The following is a 20,684-nucleotide window of genomic DNA, read 5'->3' on the forward strand; positions in this document are numbered from 1 at the left end:
TTTCTGACTTTACGACGTACGCGGCTTTTCAAAACTGGGATAACGCTAAGCAGGCTAGCCTACTCCCTTTGTGCCTTACCGGTATCGCTCGTGATGCGTATGACTGTCTCCCGGAGGCATCCAAAAAGTCGATTACTTTGGCTTTTGGGGGTCTCCGACAGGCCTTCCCTTCCCATGGCGTGATCGAGGCTCAGGTGCAGCTGAGGGGCTTGAGGTTTGACCCAAGGTCTGACCTGGATGCATTTGTCATCCGACTGAGGGGACTTGTTTGCGCTGCGTTCCCGGACAGTGAGGCTGATTGTCTGCTGTTCAACTACTTTATGCAGGCGCTGCCCATGCAGTATCAGTCCCGTTTGATTTCTGACGGCATTGCGTCGTTTGACACCGCACTGGTCGCAGTCCGCAACATGTGTTGCGCGGCACGGCTGAACGTGAGTCAGCCTGCGCCGGTCCGGCAGGTCCAATCTGAGAGCGACGTGCTCCGTCAGAGGGTCGAGGAGTTGGAGAAGGAGTTAGCTCGTCTGAAGGGAACAGGAGGTTCCAAGGCTGCCGGCTGTTTCTGTTTTTGTTGTGGTGGTGAGGGCCATGTCCGTAGAAACTGTCGTAACAGGAACTCTGTCTGCTATCTCTGCGGCATCAAGGGTCACTTGGCTCGAGTCTGTGGACTTAGGGCTCCGGAAAACACGAGTGGGGCCGCCGGTTCCGCCCCACCGGGTCGGGCCCCGTACCCGCAGAGGGGGGCCAGGGGTGCTCCGGCACCAGGCAGCGCTCAGTGGCCGCCGCCGGTACCGCTGCAGGCGGACGCAGCTCTGCATCCACCGGGGATGGGTCCCTCGATGCATCAGCCGCGGTTCGTACGGCCGAATCCGGCTCCGGACTCGACGGGTCAACCGAGGACGTCGACCGCGTCGTCCTGCTGAGGCGTGATATGACTTTCGATGGCGTGGTGGGCGGTGTTCGGTGCTCACTGCTACTTGACACCGGTAGCAGTATTAACTTGCTCAGTAAGTCTGTCTTTGATGTTTTGCCGAATCGTCCTCCACTGATGAAGACGTCTGCTGTGGCGAGCACAGCCACACAGGATCCTCTGCCGCTGCTGGGGAGGGTAAAGGTGTCTCTGAAGTTGGGAGGTCAGACCACAGTTGTGCCTTTCTTTGTTTCAGAGTGTATTGATGTGCCTGTCATGTTAGGTTTAGAGTTTTTGGCTGCGTGCCCATGCGTAATTGACATGTCTGCTGGCCAACTGGTTCTGACGCCATCGCGAGCGGTTCGTTCAGTTTCAGCTTCCGTCATTTCTGTGGGACGGGTGATTCTCCAGAATGACCTGTCTGTTCCTCCGGGACATGAGTTAGTTTTCTCTGGTTTTGTCCCGAATTCAGACTACCGTGGCCCGGCTATGATGGAGCCGTGCGCTGATATTGAGGGCCTTGAGTTTGTCCCCTCAATTGTGTCTGTATCTGGTCAGTCGGTTCCGTGTGTGGTTAGAAATGTGACGACCCAGCCGGTGACGATTCCAAAGCGTTCAGAGGTCGGCCGGCTGGAGGTCGGTATCGCAGAGTGTCCGCTGTCGGGCGATCAGACCGCTGAGCGGGATTGGCGTGATCGGCTCGACCTGTCCGGTAGTGATCTTTCCGACCAACAGCGTGCCGCGCTCACTTCTCTGCTCGCTCGGTACGAGGATATGCTTGATGGTCGCCTTGGATTCACGTCTCTCGTCCAGCATCACATAGACACAGGAGACGCCCCTCCTGTCAGGTGCATGCTGCTCGTCGGGTTCCCCCTTTCCTCCAGGAGAAGGTAAAGGCTGAGCTCGATCGTATGGTTGAGGCTGGTATTCTCGAGGAGAACTTTGGGAGTAGTTGGGGTTCTCCAATCTGTGTCGTTACCAAGAAGGACGGCAGTGTTCGGATCTGCGCTGACCTGCGCAAGGTCAATGCAGTGACCCGGATTCCTGCATATGGCATTCCTCGAATTGATACCATTCTTGACTCTCTTGCGGGTCATTCCATGTTCTGTGTACTCGATCTTAAGCAGTGCTATTACCAGATCGGAGTAGCTCCTGAGGACTGCGACAAGACTACCATAGTCACTCCATTTGGTTCATATAAGCACAGGCGGCTTCCACTAGGAATTAATGGCGCCCCGATGACATGCGCTCGACTTCTGGATCTAGTGCTCCGTGATGTGCCTCCAGATACTGCTGTAGCATACTTTGATGATATTTTGATAGGTGGGAAAGATTTTGATGATGTCATGAGCAAACTCGAGCTGGTTTTACAGAGGCTACGTGCCGCAGGATTGACAATCAATCTGAGCAAATGCTTCCTGTTCCAAAGGTCTGTGAAATTCCTTGGGCACGTCATTTCTGCCGACGGTGTCGCAGTCGACCCTGAGAAGGTCGAAAAAGTCCGCAACTGGCCAGTTCCTCGAACCGCCAAGCAACTCGCTTCATTTCTTGGCATGGCCAGCTTTATGCGTAAACATGTCAGAGACTTTGCTAGCATTGCAGCCCCATTGCAGCGCCTGCTGCACAAGGACGTTCGTTTCGCGTGGACAGACGAGGCTCAGAACTCGTTCGATAGGCTACGCACAGCCCTTTGCGAGGCTCCGGTTCTCACCGTGCCGGATTTCAGTCCCAATGCTGGTGTGTTCATCCTGGAGACTGACGCGTCACAGGAGTCAGCGGGTGCTGTCCTGCAGCAGCGGGTCGGCGATGATGAGAAAGTCATTGCGTATGGCAGTCACAAGTTTTCAAAGGCGCAATCCAATTACAGTGTGACTAAACGTGAGTTACTTGCAGTGGTTTTATTTGTTGATAAATTCGCTCCGTATTTGCTTGGTCGGCAGTTTTTAATCCGGACTGATCATGCCAGCCTGCGATGGTTGCTGAATTTCAAAAATCCATCTGGTATATTGGCCCGGTGGTATGAGATTCTTGGCCAATTTCAGTTCGTCATCGAGCACCGTCCAGGGTCAGAGCACGTCGTGCCTGACGCTCTCAGCCGCAGACCTCCAGATGTGGACGATAAGGCCTGCCAGACTGAAGGTCTTTCTGCTCCCGTGTTTCGTGTCAATGCTTCTGACTGGTCAGTAAGCTATATTCGCGCTGAACAGGACCAGGATCCAGACTTGTCTGAGATCAGCAGACACCTGTCTGCAGGTCGCAAACCGAAGAAGAAGGAATTGTCTGCGGCAGCAGGTCGGTTTCTGTCGCAGTGGCACCGACTACGACTTGTGAATGGAGTACTTTTTCGTCTGTACCGAAGGAGACCGTTTGACTCTGATCAGCTCCAGATTGTGTTGCCCAGAGCTCTCATTTCCAGTGCCCTGGCGTCACTGCACGCTGGGCCTTCCGGTGGCCACTTCGCAGCTGACAAGCTGTTCGAACAGGCCAGACTCCGGTTCTGGTGGCCACAGATGTTCACCGAGATAGAGTCCTTTTGTAAAAAATGTCCCCAGTGTGGTTCGCGCAACGCCCCAATTCCGGCTCCGAGGGCTTCGCTTGGTGAGCTCTCGGCAACAGAACCACTCGAGGTAGTGGGACTAGACATTCTGTCATCATTGCCAGAGACTCCAAGTGGTCACAAGAATCTTCTCGTTGTAGTAGATCACTTTTCACGCTGGGTAGAAGCGTATCCGTTAAAGAGTCAAGAAGCAACTGAAGTTGCTACAGTGTTCGTTCGCGAGTTTGTTTCCCGATTCGGCTGTCCGCGTCGGATTCATTCAGACCGCGGTGCTAACTTCACGGGTGAAGTCTTGAAAAAGACGTGCGAGCTTCTGGGTATCGCTCAATCCAAGACTACCGCGTTCCATCCCATGTCCAATTCTATCGTAGAACGCACCAACCGAACTCTGATTAACATGTTTGCAAAATTCCTTGAACAGCATGAGCACGCTGAGTGGGATAGAAATCTCCCGTTACTTTTGCTTGGGTTGCGAGCTCAAGTGCATCGATCTTTAGGTGTGTCACCCTATTGTGTCATGTTTGGAAGAGAGCCCCGGCTACCGATTCAGCTGGAGCTCGACACCCCTCTGAAGGGCCGAACCCGACCCATCACGGAATATCTTGATGAACTGCGATCAAATTTGCAGGCACTTCATCGTCTCGCATTTGACAATGCAAGGCTCAGTCATCGACGGAACAAGGCGGTTTATGATCGGAAGATAAATGACTTTAAGTTTGCCCCAGGTGACCGTGTTTATTTGCACAAGGGAGTGGTCCCAAAGGGATCATATTATAAGTTCCTCCGACCGTGGAAGCCCGCGGTTGTTATAGCCAAAGTCGGAGATATGAACTATAGGATAAGGTTAGATGGTGCCAAAGCGACACTATACTTGTGCACCACAACAGGCTCAAGCCACGAGCTGGACAGGATCCGGACCAGCCGCGGAGCGGTGTCGCGACCGATCCCGCGACTGATCCTGTGCACCCCACAGGGGGGAGGGGACGTGTGGGTGACTGGTCTCGGGAGGTGGTGGGGGAGTCTCAGTGGAATGGCCATGCTGATGAGCCAGCTGTACTCACTCGTATTGCCCCTGATCAGTCGTATGTCCCATGTATTTCGCATCCGGCACTGAATTTGAGTCCCACTGTGCCGCTCTTGACCAGCGGTGTCCCCGGTGATTCGGGAGATGAGAGACCTGACCCAGGCGCGGGTGACAGACTGAGTCCCGCTGGTAATCGTGAAGGGCAGACGGAGGGTTCGGAGACCACCGCATTAGGCGATGCGCCTCTGAGACGCTCTGCGCGGAGTAACAAAGGTGTGGCTCCTGAGCGGTTGACTTATGAGTAATTTTGTTTGGTAGCTGCCGTTGAGCCGTGAGCACTGAGCATTGTCATGTGAAAGTTCTAGCCCGAGTCTCTGTGGTGAAAATAAGGTGGAGCGGACAATGTTGGGTCGAGGGCCCCGACTCCTTCATTTGTTATGTCTCTAGTGGGTTGAATGGAGACTTGTTCGATTATTGCCGCAGATTCAGAGGGATGTAGCTGGAATTTGTGCAGTGTTATAATGTGCTCCTCGACGGTGTCAATTGTCCGGCGCGTGTGTGATTGATTTCTGATTGTGCTGCCGCTGTTCCGGCCGGTGTTAAGCTGACGTTGAGAGGACTGTATGCTCGTTAAGGGGGAAGAGTATAGGCGGTGTGCCGCGCAGCAATCCGGCGGCTCTACGCCGGTTGCGGGGAAATCAGGTCATGTGACTCAGGTCATGTGACTCCCGCGGGTCGAGAGCCACCAATCGCTGCGCGCCACGATTGGCCGGCGGGTCGGCCGTCCGGGCCGCGCGGCGGCGACCCCGCCATTCGTGCACTGGTTCTGTGTGGTTCTTGTTGTGTGCGTCTGCGTGAACGGTAAGATTTGCTATTTTGTTACTATGAATTGTTGTAAACCCTCATTTGTTGTTAACTTTGCTTTGCTTAGTGGTTATTTTCATCGTTGGCTTGTATTTGTGCGTTGTTAAGTTAATTTTAATCTGTTGCAGGACGCGAGCTTATGGCGAGCTAATTGTCGAGCTAATGGCGAGCTAATGGCAAGCTAGTCTGTGGAGCTCATAACTAGTTGATAGCGGAGCTAATGTCTGGGATTTGAGTTTTGAACTCCGCACCACAATATAAACTTGGAAGCATCAGCACCGTGTCGTGGATGGGAGGCAGCAATCGTGACGCAGAGCTCGGCACCCCGGCCCTACATACTAGTCGTCAGCTGCCCGCGGCAGTGTGCGTGGGAGTCGGCTTTGCGGGCAGATGAGTCGACGGGCCGGGGAGGCTTCCGATCTTGTAGATTCCCCTGAGGATAAGGAGGCCGGGGAGGGGCTGTTATTACCGGATGCATGCCACAGCTGCGTACCAAACTCATATAATCCCGCTGTCGGCCGGCGCAGATGTTATCTGGACCATTCGTCAGCATCTGATGACAATGCAAAAACGAGCTTAAGAGCTCTTCGGTATGCCAGGTCTGGCTATCCGCCGTGCCTCGTACGTATGGCGAGTCGCCTGGGTGTTAGAGTGTGCCGCAGTGCACACTGCGTGGTTAGGCTGTGCCGCATTGCACCACTGCGTGGCTAGGCTGTACCGCAATACTCGTACCATCCTAACGCTGCAGAAGGCGGGCTAATGGTTCTGCGGCGGTAATAACACTGACGAATAGCGCAGAGGAAACCCCCGCTGTGCCGAGGAGTGAGGCAATGAAGAAACAGTGGAGACGATGGCTCGACAGGGCAATGAAGGACTCTGTATTTTAGCGCCGGATCTCTAAACGGAGATGTGAACTGTATGTGATGTTTTCTGGGCCACGTTTGACGTTATTCAATAAAATGATTCACATTTCAGATAGCTAGTTGTGAGAAACTAAATGACATGAGATGAAGCTCTTCGCATCATTGCCTTTTATTCTTACAGCGAGGTCAGAACTTGGCCAGGCTCTTTACCGCTCTGTCGCACTACCGGAAATTAAATCTCAGCTACATTTCCTTTGGGAAAAGCAATGAATCGAACTCGTGGTTTCCTTTCATCGACAGGCATAGGCATTTCAATTTGTGAGCTTTGAATGTAAAACGGGCCAAATATGAAACAGGACAAAAGCTTTTGTGATACCTATCCTCAGATTTCGCGTGCTCTGAAAATTTTGGAGACGACGTCCACTGAGCTTGTAGTGGAAGAATGGATGATTTTTTGTGGTCCCGGTATGTGTACATGTGAATCATATCTTCACTGATGCTGTTATATGCAGCACGTCGTTGAAGCCTGTCGTAGCTGTCGTTTCTGGTGCAAACAGAATGGACACAACACAAGTAACAGAAAAGAAGAAGTAAAATTTACACTTGATATCGGCATATTTTTCGCCATGCTGAGGAGAATGCGGGTGGGCACAGAAAATGTGGCAAGTTTGTCAACTAAAATAAGTGAAAACAGTAATGAAACTAAAGTGAAAACAGAAATGGATACACTTTCAAATGCCAAGAACTTAGAAAATAAGACACCTATCAGAGTGACTCCAATAAGATGTTGAGTGACGATTCCTTATTTTCAATTCTATGTTTTAGTTCCTGGGGATATTTTATTTTGTCGGGCTTCACTGAGGTGATTATTTGTTTAAGGATCAAATGTTTTCATGTTTCTTTAGCTAACTCACGAAACAGAGAAGCAATCATCTCCGATTACGTCTTTTCATAAGTTTGGTGACTGCTTTCCATAGCCTTCCGTAAATGATATCAGAAAAATGATAATGGTGATATCTGGTAAAACATGTTTTCTAGGAAACTGCACTCAGAATATCAGCTATTAGCTAACCGTCTATATGTCTCGACTAAAACAGGCATGCAGTCGGGAGTGATCCAGCATCGGTCGAGGCAGAGCTCGGGAGTGTAGGGAAGAAGAGGGGTGTGGTGTGGGGAGCTGAGAGGGGCGGGACATCACTCTTCCTCCGCGGACGTCTCGGGAGTGATGGCGGACCTGAGCCACTCCACCTCCGCTGGTCGGTGGCCGGGTATATCCGCGGTAATGCTCCTGCATTGTCATCGAGGAGGGTCGCTGGGAAATGGGAATGTAGTCACTGGAGCTAGTGAGCTTTGGATGCTGTGCTGATTCAACAACAGCAAGCAAACATTTATTTAACATGAGATGAAAATAAGCATATAGTCCATGTGGTGGTGCAAAAGCAGATGCTTAATTCGACGCAGATGCACCACCATTTAAAGCTGGTTTGCGATCAATACACCATCATTAAAAGTAAGACTTTTTTAGTATGCTTTGTGAAAGCCTTCATTTTAGCGAGGGGACGATAAACAAGATAAAGCATATTTCATGAAGTCACATTTAATCACATTCAATTAAACTGTCTGAACTCTGAACCAAGAACTACGTTTGGATTTCGAAGATTTAGTTTTGATAATGATTCGCACGTATTTACATTAATCCAAAACAAATTCATGAAATAAAACTTTTTCTTTCAGCTACAGCATAATTCAATAAGCTCGTGATGCCGTAATTCATAGGCGGTTCGTTTTGGTTTCTCTGAATTCCACGTTCGCAGGCCGAGGCGCAGGCTGTGACTGACAGGGCCACTAATTGAAAGTCCGAGAAAAGAGAATCGCTATGGAGATGAATAATCCTTCAGTTACAGGTGCTAATAAGCACACAACAAAGAATTAATGAATTAGGTCTGTTGAATGTACCTACCTACCTATTGCAATTCGAACCTTAACCAAAAGAGTTTTTATAAATAAAAGTGCCCTTTTACAGCTTTAAATCCACACATATCTTAACGATCGATAATAATATGATTATTGATTATCGTCATTAGCCCATAGGCATGAGCTACCCCGCTTACCTGACCGAGCCAACCGTTAATGACTGAAGTCCCTTGTGCGTCGAGCTGCGTGCGCTAGTGCTGACTTCTTCTCAGTAAGGCTCACAAATTATGCACACACGCTCGCGCGGTGTTCGTGCAAAATACATCTGCCGGTCCCCGTGGAATGTTATTGGTGTCAGAGTGATTGATAAGAGAGCTTCCATTCGCATGGTGTGCATGTTTCATAAGCAAAGAGCTCGTGGGACTGGGCGATAGTTTCTGACGATCAGACGTTAGTATGCTTTTAACAAAACGTTTAAACGTTTACTCAAATAATGCCATGGCAGATGGTACGAAATCTAATCTAATTTCACCAAATTATTTCGTTTAAATTTTGTAGCTTAGCTTGGGATGCACACTGCACACAACCACTCCTGCTGTGCACCTATCAGATCAAGGTCTGATGAACCGTCTGCCTTCTGTTTGCAGCTTATATGACGTCAACAATGACGGCTTCATCACTGAGGACGAGATGCGACTGGTGGTGAGCGCCATCTACCGACTGATCGACACGACGCAGGCCGACCACGTCTCTCCCGACGAGAGAGGACAGGATCTGTTCTCGGTGAGACGTCGGCCGGAGGGCGCAGCGATGGTGCTGACATCTATACTGAGAGGGCTAACAGGATCGAGCCGAAGGCTGTAGGTGGCAGGCCGGCAGATAAACGGATAGAGCTATCCGTTTATCTGCCGGCCTGCCACCTACAGCTCTTGGCTGCTCTGACTACTCGATGCACGTTTTAAAGGTCGTTCACTACCATGAGCCACTCTAGCTTTTCGGAGACTTTCCAGCTTTCCCATCCATATTACTTTAATTTACCATCATTGATTACTTACAAAGTTATGCATATGTTAGGACGTTACATACTCCAACAAGTGGTCATCCTACCAGACCACTGATGAACCTGGGCAGCTTATCACATAGAAGTATACCTACCCTTCCGGGTTGACCGTTCCAGCGGATGTATGGCCTCTGAGTCTGTTACATCGGGCGTGTCTGTTCTAAGAGACGGTTGGTTTTCCTTTTGCATGTATAGTATGGTCCATTGGCAGATTCATCTGGCACATTTTTTGACACATTATGCCAAAGTCGAATCTGACGATGGCCTAACTAAACGCGAGAGATTATCCCTTGGTGGCCCATAGCTAAACTTGACCGCTATTCATTGTCGTTCTTGCTTTTCAGAGGATCGACACAAACCATGATGGTATTATAACCCTGGAAGAATTTACTACTTATTGCTCAAAGGTGGGACAATAGCACCTATTAGCTTTGAGACTTTGTAGTTTGGTGTACAGTTATGTGTCCTCTACTTCATTGAAGTGAGATGCGTTCGCAGATTCGGTGAGAATCTGCATTTGAATGCATTTCTAAAAAGTGTAGCTTGAAACGTTTTCGAAACGTGTAGCTCGAAGCTGGTTTTGTCGCCGAACTGCCGCGCAATAAAACCCCACGTCTGAAGTTGCATGTTGCATGTACATATGTAATATGCACGGACGGGAACTGTTTGCCAGCATGTAAGTTTTTTACTATGATAAGTTAGGCTTCTTTTAACGAGTTTCGGTGTACATGCCCAATAATTATAATAGAAATTACATCAATCTGATTGTGTACCCTTTCTACCTACGAATTCCATGCCTTTCAGCTGTATTGGTTCGTACTCATCTAACTATGGTTATTTCAATCACCAATTTTCTTACAAACCTCTCTTTTTGCAGGATGTCACGATTCTGTCGGGGCTCAACATGTACAACTTGATGTGGGAGACATGAATTCCCAAAATATCACGTCATGAAGACTGGCACCCATCGTCTGGACGTCAGTATGACGTGTATCGAACGTCAGTGTAACGTCAGGTGACGTGCAGTTCAAGTTTCTTGAGCATTTTCTCCGCGGTCGTTAGACGTTTGTGGAACATTGACGTTAGGTAGAACTTCAATGCTTGTCTTCAGCAGGCAACATCACAGTTTAATGCTGTAGGGGATGGTCTGGATGGATGTCAGTTGGCACTTTTCGCTGCAGTTACGCGTGGACTGGACGTCAGTTAGACGTCAGGTGAGCTTGAGCTGGATGCCAATCATGGAGTTAGTTTTACGTGAGCTGGACGTGAGCCTCATGCGGTTTTATGTACGTGATAATGGGATAAACGTGAGATGGACGTGAGTTGCATACGTGAGAGATAACACATCAAGTGAATGTAAGAATGTCACTCTAGACGATCCACAAAGGGCAAGTTGAGGAACGAATCTCAACATTTCACTAAGGCTGATCGGCTCCGCGGGTTAATGCTGCTTTGTGTGAGTCTGCGACTGAGCGAGTCAACTGTTTACCGATTCTTTAGGACGTCAATGCCAGTAATCGGCCTACGGCCAGAGCTGGCTAAATCCATCACCTGCATAATGTTTGAGTCCCGTTTATCCAGGAATTGTTTTAAGTCTTTACATACGACCGGCGCAAGTGACCGCGCTAGTTATACATAGTGGCGTTGATGCAGTCGATGCTGCACGCTACCGTGCGACTCAATTAGTGATGAAAAGCAGCCGAGTTGGTCGACATTTCGAAATGAGTGATTATTTCATGTGTGAAATAAAAGTTCATAAAATGTTTCAAAATCGCATGCAGTGATAAGTAAAATATACGTATTCGTAACGTTGATATCTTGACCAGTAGTGTGCTATTTGTGCCAAATTTCCCAAGTCTGCATATCAGAAAGCGATTCGTAAGTGGCAATCCAAGAAGCAAAATCATGAAGTGGATTATGTACAAATTTATAAATACGGTCTACTACTGACCTAAAACAGAGTGATGCCTTTGAATTTTGATCACATTTAATGCAATAGGTCCATGTGTAGCCGCGGTACCCGCTCCCATACAAACGGCGCTCAGCCGTAACTGGCCTGTATTTGGTCGTTTCTGTAGAAACAAACAGTACGAAAATTAATGCAACGAAAACAGCAAAACATGCACATAACGCGGGCGACAACAAAAGCAAATAACACAATAAAACTAACGAGACAAATTACGTCACCGTGCGCCAATCCCCTCACATAATCCGAACAGCGCGGCAATTCTCCCGATAATTAACATCTAACTTCAGCTTGCAAATCCGATAGTAAATGGGTTCAGCAATAACATTTCAATGTGCCAGGGACCAATATCATTCGTTACATACCGACAGGTAACGCCTCCTGCGGGACATTCCACGCGGCTCGCTCCTGACACGACGGTCACCATCGAATCATACCTAGAACAGGTCAATAAGTTTTCTCAGGTATCTGCGCCAATAACACTGAACTGAATATCACATATTTCATGCCGACGTAAATAAAAGAACAATATCAATTTCAGGTCTCTCAACTCACCATCAGTTGCGACGGAGCACAGCACACAACGTCACACGCTTATCGCCTCTCGACCAGCAATGGCGCCGCGACCCAGTCGCCGGTCACTGCGACACGCCCCGCGCACGAACACATGACGTGGCAGCTCGAAAGTAAATCGCACAACATCGGGATACTTATAACAGTGTTGGAAATATTGTTGAATAAATAAGCACCCGAAACAATCAATTTTTGAGCATTTGCAATTACAGATACATATAAACGCTTATGCTATATTGTGTCGGACGGCACTACTTCTCAGGTCACTCGCGGTTAATCATTAGCGGCATCTATCGGCAGTGGTCACATTTACAGGCTCGGGTAGCCGGCCAAGTTGGCGTCGAGCCAGAAAGGCGCACGGTGAACTACGGACAAATCATATTGGAACAAAAGATAAGGGAACGGAAGGAAAAAAGGAAACGATAGAGCGCGGCGACCACACCCCCTCCCCTGAACCCTCCTGGTTCAAAGATCTTAGCCAAAGCCGCGCTCAAGGCAGCCGTCTGCTTGATGTGTGGTATACAACAACCAACAGGGTTTCTTGCTTATCTTCTAGACGCTTCAGATAAGGCACCAATATTACCAACAAAGACATTCTTCCGAAAATCGCACTTGTGACACAATCACAATATCGAAACCAGATATTCCCAGTTTCGCGTCTTGCAGGTCTTCCTTCGTACTCAACGCCAAAACCCGCGCTGCTGCTGCTGCTGCTGCTGCTCCTGCCGCTGCTGCTGCCGCTGGCGCCGGCAGAAGCTCATCCACCGGTCATCGCCTGCCGGCACCACACACACACTCACTGGGCGACCCCCAGCGCCCACTCTTCCGGACCCGGGCGACCCAAGTGGGCCCACGGTCTGCACCCGCGCAAACCCACTGAGCTCCCGACGTCCCACAGGCAACACTGCCTCCAAACGGACTGAAAGCGTCCCGACTCTGGGCTCCACGGCTCCAACTTTGGCTCGGTGGTCTCACTTTAGACACAACGGTCCTTCCAACCCACTGGCCCCTCCTTTGGACCTCACATCCCTCGTCTGATAGCAAACTGTCCTCCCTTGGTCCATACACGACCCAACCAAGTGCCGTCCGAACAGCAAACGGACATCCTTCCTCAGCCGAACGAACTTCCAAGGGAACCAAGGCCTGAGGACAGTTGGCTCCAATCAGCAATCCGATGTCGACATCCACACGTTCTGCAACAACCTCCTGCAGATGCGGCCATCGTCGCAGGTCTTCGATTCTTGCAATGTCGCTGTGATCCACCGGTACCTTGTCCAAGGTGTACAGGCGCGGCATGGGGATCACATTACTGCCCCTGGTGTCAGAGATCTTCAATCCTTTGACCATTTTGGAGGTGATCTTCTGATTCACTGCTGTGGCAGTCGTCATGGTGAGATCCTCCACTTTTCCATCCATGCTGAGGCTCTTCAGAAGTTCTGGTGTGCAGAATGAAGCAGACGAACCCATGTCGAGGAATGCGTACGTCACAGCAGATTTTGAACAGTCTTCATTCCAAACCTGCACAGGTAAGATGGCCATCATGGCTGACGAGCTGCCTGCTGTGCCTGTCGAGATCTCCAGCCTCCCACTCTTCACTAGAGTGGATTGCTGGCTCCCGCTGTCAGTACGTGTTGCAGTCCCAGGGGTTTCGTCTTTGTGCATTGCGGTCGGATGAAGTCGCTTGCAAGATTCACAGGTCAGCTTCCTGAAGCAAGTTCTGAACTGATGTCCTTTACGTAAGCAGCCAAAGCACAGCTTATTCTCCAGCACAAATTTCCGCCTCTCCTCGAACTGCAGCTTGCTCAGCTCCAGACAGACGTCGGTGAAGTGTCTTCCTTGGCAGTACAAGCACGTCACGGTACGGCTTCCTTCAGTCACAGTGGTAGCAGACACGGTAAACGTGGCCTTCTTTGTTCTCTCATCCTTCTGTTTTCCGAAGGTTCGGTCTGTCAAAACCTGAACCTCATGATCAACGAATGATACGATGTCGTTGAAAACCACTTTTCTTCCCTCAGTTTCTTTGATCTGATGCGCACGTCTGCGCCATGCATCCTGAAGATGGACAGGAAGCTTCTCAACCACTCTTCTCATCGTTCGGGGATGATCAGTTTCTCTTTCACCAGGTGGTATCTCTTGCATTACATTCAGGCACGACGTCAGAGTAAGTGAGAAGCGATCCAACGCGTCTACATCTCCCGGCTTCACCTGGGGCCAGTCCACCAGCATGTCCACGAACGCCGACGAAATGGACTCCGGATCACCGTAGCGTCTCTCCAACAGTCGTCGCGCCTCCAGGTAACCAGCTTCGTCGGACATATACAGACATCCTCTGATGATTTCCCTCGGCTTTCCGCTGCAGTATTGTTCCAGGTAGAGCAGCTTCTCGGCATCGTTGTCCGTCTTGCTGCCAATCCTGCTTTCGAAGGCACGCAAGAAAGACCTGTACTTGGTTATGTCACCCGTAAAAACTGGTATATCAGGCGTGGGAAGACCAGTCCTTTGCAACTGCGACAGGAGTATCTGCGTGGCATCCTGCTGACTCCTGCTCTTGCTGCCATTAGCTTCGTGGGGAACTTGGACAGGAGCTGGCTGGAACCTCGTACTCCCATCGGTCATCGGTTCTGCCGGGACGACTGGAATAGGACCGGGCCTCGAGAGAGGCAGAGTCCTCCTCAACGCAGACACTTCTTGGATTTCAGATGCTGCTGCTCTCTCCGGCTCCACGCGCTGGTCTCCGGTGGGCGGCTGTTCTACCAGTTGGGCCACTCCAGGATTCAGGGCCATTTCACTCTCCAGCAAAACCTGTTCTCTTGCTTCAGACTCGGCAAGTTCAGCTTGAAGCTGTAGCTCGTCCTGGCGCATTTTCATTTCCATGGCTTCCATCTCGAGCTTCTGCTTTTTCTTCAGAAAGGAAGCCCGCGCGATCAGTCCAGCCTTCTTAGCAGATTCTGCAGCACGCAAAGAAGAAACAGAAGCTCGTGAGGCGGAACTGTCCATGGATGCCTGCGAACCGGCTCTCACGAGTGGTCCAGGGGCTGGAGAAGAGTCGTCCTCACGACGAGAAGAGTCTCCAGCATTGGCATCCTCCAGGTGTCCGTTCTTCTTTGCATCATCTCTTCGTGAAGCGACAAAGCATGCCACATCCACACCTTGATCATCCAGCAACTCCTTCAAACGGATCATGAGTACCGATTTCGAACCTCTTGTGTCTGCTCCCCGCTGTCTCAGTTCAGACTTCAGCTGCGAGACCTTGAATTCTTCCAGCGGATTCATGACGAAAGGCTAACTGTAGCAAACACGGGTACAATTACAGCTTCGGGTAACAACAACTTCGTGCGTGTCGTTCCAACTGCAACTTCGTCGGCGCGGCTCCAACTTCCAACTTGTCGGTGCGGCTCCAACTTCCAACTTCGCTGGCGTGGCTCCAACTGCAACTTCGCTGGCGCAGATCCAACTGAAACTTCGCTGGCGCGGCTCCAACTTCCAACTTGATCTTCACAGCTCCAACTGCAACTTCGCTGGCGCGGCTCCAACTTCGACTTCGTCGGTGCGGCTCCAACTGCGAATTCGTCGGTGCGGCTCCAACTTCGAATTCGTCGGTGCGGCTCCAACTTCCAACTTGTCGGCGCGGCTCCGACTGCGACTTCGTCGGCGCGGCTCCAACTTCCAACTTGTCGGTGCGGCTCCAACTGCGACTTCGTCGGCGCGGCTCCAACTTCCAACTTCGTCGGCGCGGCTCCAACTTCCAACTTCGTCGGCGCGGCTCCAACTGCGACTTCGTCGGCGCGGCTCCAACTGCGACTTCGTCGGCACGGCTCCAACTGCGACTTCGCTGGTGCGGCTCCAACTTCCAACTTCGTCGGCGCGGCTCCAACTGCGACTTCGTCGGCGCGGCTCCAACTTCCAACTTCGTCGGCGCGGCTCCAACTGCGACTTCGTCGGCACGGCTCCAACTGCGACTTCGCTGGTGCGGCTCCAACTTCCAACTTCGTCGGCGCGGCTCCAACTGCGACTTCGTCGGCGCGGCTCCAACTGCGACTTCGCTGGTGCGGCTCCAACTTCGACTTCGTCGGCGCGGCTCCAACTTCCAACTTGTCGGCGCGGCTCCAACTGCAGCTTCGTCGACGCGGCTCCAACAGCGACCTCGCCGAAGCAGACAGGAGGACTGCAACCAGGGTTGTATACGACTCAATCAATAGCAATCAATTCAATCACGACAAATTTGGGAAACCAATCAAATCAATCAAGTCAGAGCAGTTTTCGGGAATTGATTCAATCGACTCAAACGCGACAATGAAAGGAATCAATCAACTCAATCAAACAACTCAAACCTAGACATACATTAGGTTTTTTGCCCCACCAACTTGGAAAAGTGTCCATAGCAGTCTGGTGTACCTATCTACCTACCTACCTACCTACCTACCTACAGAAGAAACATAAAAATATTGTCACTTAAAATTATAAATTGCCATGCCATTCAAAGTTTCTATGTAATAAGGAAGGATACCTAGTGATGGACAGGTGGATCATGATATTGAGCTTCAATGGGTAGAATTGGAGCAGAAGTTTCATTTAATGGGTGCAAAATGACCCAGTAGTTGACTCGCCCCTTAACCCAAATCACCACCTTTCACCTAAAAGTTGTCAATTTAATTTTGGCCATATTCCAACTCCATTTACACTTAATATCAGATATTGCAGTTAAAAGTTGGCTGCTCGGATTTTGGCAGTGTTCATGATTTGGCCATTTACCATGTCTTTTTACACTTTTTACTGTATGCCTGGCCTATTCAAATACATTAGCCAGAGAGGTGTGGTAATAACTGGTGTAAGCAAATTGACCACGGTCAAAAATGCATTACCAGAATGCACTTAAGCCAACATTTTTGGATGGTCTCGTTCCTAAGTCGGCTAAGAGCTTCGGTCCAGAACATAAATTTATCGTTGGCATACAGTAAAATACATACCAAACTCGGCCGGTGATAAATTTTCAAGACCTCAGTCCTTACTGATTTTTGAACTCGGCCTTCGGCCTCGTTCAAAAATCCAGTAAGGACCTCGGTCTTGAAAATTTATTTACACCGGCCTCGTTCAGTATTATATAACACCATTTACACCATGTCTATTTTAATGGATAATATGCATCAATAACATATTAACCATAGGGAAATAGAAATAAATATCTTACCTGCATCATGCATGTGACGGTTTCGGTTAGACAGAGACTGACAGGCAGCCTGAAAAATCATTCCACACAATGTGTATTTGAGACATGGGATGTTGTCAGATTGGGAAGGAAGAGATTTGAAGTATTTAGCGGTCCACGATTCTGGACGTGGTATGTCAATGTTAGGTACCTATGTGAAGAATTCAAAACATTTTATTGCAATACAATTTGAAACTGTTAGGACTGGGGGATAGGGATGAGGATTAAAAATATATTTAAAAGGAAATGGAGAGGACAGGGAATGGGAAAACGGCACGGCGCGACTGCGAAACAACAAAAACGTTTGGTTTTGCCAATAAGTATGCTAAGCTTTTATAAATCCTTATTCTACTTCTTTTGACTTTTTGGTAAGATGACGTCATTGATTATCATGTAGTATGGTAGATCATCATAAAATAAATCGGTTGTACAGCACCAATTTCGGTTTAATTATTATTTCATTTGAAATAAAACACTTAATGATATTCGGTAAAATATTTTAAGGAAAATGAAATATATTTAATATGTTATGCTTAGGCTCTCAGGAGAAAAGAATCAACAAACGTTCTGCTGCAAATTAAACAATGCAGCAAATTAGCTATTAATTGTACGTAAACGTAATCAGCGAGACGAAAACGGCGCTTTTCTTTCAGTTATTTTTGTAGGGGTTTCAGATATTTATAGAGTTCAGTGGGTTGTTTCTGAGGAGATGTGGAGATGTGAATTATAAATTAATCACACTTTATTAGTATATATAGGGCCTTGCACTTTATCATCTGGATTAAAAAAAAAAAACGTTTCCTGCTGAGTGCAGAAAGGAAGGTAGGTGCATCGCCAGGTTCTATCACCAGGATTGGAGCAGTTATTGCAGTTCAAAGTCAATGTTGGCTGTTCATGTTGTTTAGGCCCTGTTCTTTATTTGGCCATCTACCCCATATTGCAGTTGTGATGACAAGCAGTTTTCAGTGTAGTTTTGTGATCTTTGGTGTCATCAATTGGTGTCATTATTTTCGTCAACTAAAACTTATTTGAACTTTCCATTCAATCGACTCAATCATACGAGTCACTCTGATTTTCGGGAATCAAATCAGTCAACCAGTCGCTAAAGTGAAACGAGTCAGTCAACCAGTCATCTCGAAAAGTCAATCGACTCAATCCAATCAACTCAAAATACGCGTTGAAACAAATCAATCAATTCAATCGACTTGATTGGTATACAACCCTGACTGCAACAGCGGGAATCAAACCACTCGAAGCAGTCCGAAACGCCGAAGAGAAGATACCACTGCCAAATGCCCGGCACGAGATGAGGAGTGGACGCCGCTAACCGGGTAGGCAGGAATGGACTGGATCGGGAACAAATCTGGCTCAACGTTAAACCAACTCGTTCCAGCTCAAATACTCCCCACAGTGGGCCTTATCGACAAGTACCTACGCAGCCGCGTTCATCACTTATATGCTAGTGAGCTACAGTGCAGTCTTATAACATCGATTACCAAACCACGTCAGCATGTACACTAACACTGCAGATATGTGATGTCACACCAAACCCACTAGTCACCAATCGGCTGTCACGTCCCCAACTTGTGCCGCTATACTTCAATAAATGACGTCACAGCACTGCCGCTATCATTTATGACGTCACCCTTTACTCTACGCCACCAGAAACTCCCGAGTCATTATCACGTCACGTCACTAGTCCAACTTGACGTTAACTCGCCCAGTTAAACCACGCAGCACACGGGTCGGCACTGCAGCGCTTTTCCTACCGTTGTAAGCGATCATGCTCCTGGCTTCACCAGACGCAGCAGTCGTCGGCACGGCCGGACGAACCATTGCAGCAGCTGCTCATCAGGTGCAGCAGTCGCTCCGCCGCCGGTTGGAGATCTGTCGAAACTGTAGCCGCGGTACCCGCTCCCATACAAACGGCGCTCAGCCGTAACTGGCCTGTATTTGGTCGTTTCTGTAGAAACAAACAGTACGAAAATTAATGCAACGAAAACAGCAAAACATGCACATAACGCGGGCGACAACAAAAGCAAATAACACAATAAAACTAACGAGACAAATTACGTCACCGTGCGCCAATCCCCTCACATAATCCGAACAGCGCGGCAATTCTCCCGATAATTAACATCTAACTTCAGCTTGCAAATCCGATAGTAAATGGGTTCAGCAATAACATTTCAATGTGCCAGGGACCAATATCATTCGTTACATACCGACAGGTAACGCCTCCTGCGGGACATTCCACGCGGCTCGCTCCTGACACGACGGTCACCATCGAATCATACCTAGAACAGGTCAATAAGTTTTCTCAGGTATCTGCGCCAATAACACTGAACTGAATATCACATATTTCATGCCGACGTAAATAAAAGAACAATATCAATTTCAGGTCTCTCAACTCACCATCAGTTGCGACGGAGCACAGCACACAACGTCACACGCTTATCGCCTCTCGACCAGCAATGGCGCCGCGACCCAGTCGCCGGTCACTGCGACACGCCCCGCGCACGAACACATGACGTGGCAGCTCGAAAGTAAATCGCACAACATCGGGATACTTATAACAGTGTTGGAAATATTGTTGAATAAATAAGCACCCGAAACAATCAATTTTTGAGCATTTGCAATTACAGATACATATAAACGCTTATGCTATATTGTGTCGGACGGCACTACTTCTCAGGTCACTCGCGGTTAATCATTAGCGGCATCTATCGGCAGTGGTCACATTTACAGGCTCGGGTAGCCGGCCAAGTTGGCGTCGAGCCAGAAAGGCGCACGGTGAACTACGGACAAATCATATTGGAACAAAAGATAAGGGAACGGAAGGAAAAAAGGAAACGATAGAGCGCGGCGACCACACCATGAAACCTGCACTGTGCTACGAACGTCTATCAAATTCAATTTACTGATAAAATTATTGTTATAAGTACTTCTCCAGGCCAAGGAAATGGAACAACTGGAATAATATGTATTGGTGTTTCATAAACTTCTGTGGTTGCATGTTTAGCGTTGATTCCCCCAATACCTCATAAAATGATATGCAGTTGCCCAGGTTTGTCATAAAGTCACATACGTCGACGTATTCCAGATAAGTTTAGAAATTAAATATCTATAAATGTGCTATAGTCGTAACGTAACATAAAGTCACAACTATAAGGGGACGAACGTTGCGCAAACAACACACATGGTTCCCGCTGAGAATGGCAGGAAGTGGCATCACCACGTCTGGCAACAGCGCGAAGATAGGGCTTCTGCGCAGCGAGGGCGGCTGCTTAGAAGCAGAAGGAAATGGGACCAGCCCGCCAAGAACTCGAAATACCCGGAACGAATGCGTGGGCTTGGATGGCGAAATAGGACTGTAATCGCAAGTTCTGAACTTGCTGTTGCATCGCATGTCATATGTCCCGTCCCATAAAGTTTACCGAAGCGTTGGACAAGTTCGAGCTCAACGAGCTACGAAGTTCCGAAAAAAAAAACATTGAATCGCTGCTAACTATTACCAAAACACATGCTTGCGATGTTCTTAACGACTCGAAAAACATTCGAGTTGTCATTTATTAGGGGGTGATAAGCTGTTAACTATGTTCCGCTTCAAGGGTAACGGTAGCCCCAGTTTGCATGACAATTCAAATCAGTTATTCCAGCGTATTTACCGGTTGAAAACATCCTACTTCACGAAATTCAACGAGCAAGTAAAAGCAGCGGCAGGGACAAGCGAGCATAATTGGCGCCAGGCAT

The 20,684-nt window shown here is 48.9% G+C and overlaps 1 protein-coding gene and 2 long non-coding RNA genes across 5 annotated transcripts; 1 reads left to right on the top strand and 2 right to left on the bottom strand.

Annotated features, from left to right (window-relative positions):
- The first annotated feature begins 8,776 nt into the window (after positions 1–8,776).
- LOC122381652 lies at positions 8,777–10,998 on the top strand. Its single transcript, XR_006256565.1, has 3 exons — positions 8,777–8,912; positions 9,534–9,596; positions 10,067–10,998. It is a non-coding gene; the product is annotated as an uncharacterized LOC122381652 (long non-coding RNA).
- A 232-nt stretch (positions 10,999–11,230) lies between these two features.
- Positions 11,231–15,899, bottom strand: LOC122381675. 3 transcript variants are annotated; one of them, XM_043366140.1, is made up of 3 exons: positions 11,711–15,899; positions 11,521–11,592; positions 11,231–11,261 (listed from the first exon to the last, which is right to left on the bottom strand). In XM_043366140.1, exon 1 carries the CDS (start codon positions 14,999–15,001, stop codon positions 12,497–12,499), a length of 2,505 nt encoding a protein of 834 aa, XP_043222075.1. In that variant the 5' UTR covers positions 15,002–15,899; the 3' UTR covers positions 11,231–11,261; positions 11,521–11,592; positions 11,711–12,496. The 3 variants fall into 3 exon arrangements, with proteins under 3 accessions (XP_043222075.1, XP_043222073.1, XP_043222074.1); XM_043366138.1 differs by having other exon boundaries at positions 11,231–11,592; XM_043366139.1 differs by having other exon boundaries at positions 11,521–15,899.
- A 2,967-nt stretch (positions 15,900–18,866) lies between these two features.
- LOC122381654 lies at positions 18,867–19,798 on the bottom strand. Its single transcript, XR_006256566.1, has 2 exons — positions 19,347–19,798; positions 18,867–19,228 (listed from the first exon to the last, which is right to left on the bottom strand). It is a non-coding gene; the product is annotated as an uncharacterized LOC122381654 (long non-coding RNA).
- Positions 19,799–20,684: the final 886 nt, after the last annotated feature.

This window comes from Amphibalanus amphitrite, unplaced genomic scaffold (assembly GCF_019059575.1).
Source record: "Amphibalanus amphitrite isolate SeventyFive unplaced genomic scaffold, NRLGWU_Aamphi_draft 000124F_arrow, whole genome shotgun sequence".
In the NCBI taxonomy this organism is placed as follows: Eukaryota; Metazoa; Arthropoda; class Thecostraca; order Balanomorpha; family Balanidae; genus Amphibalanus; species Amphibalanus amphitrite.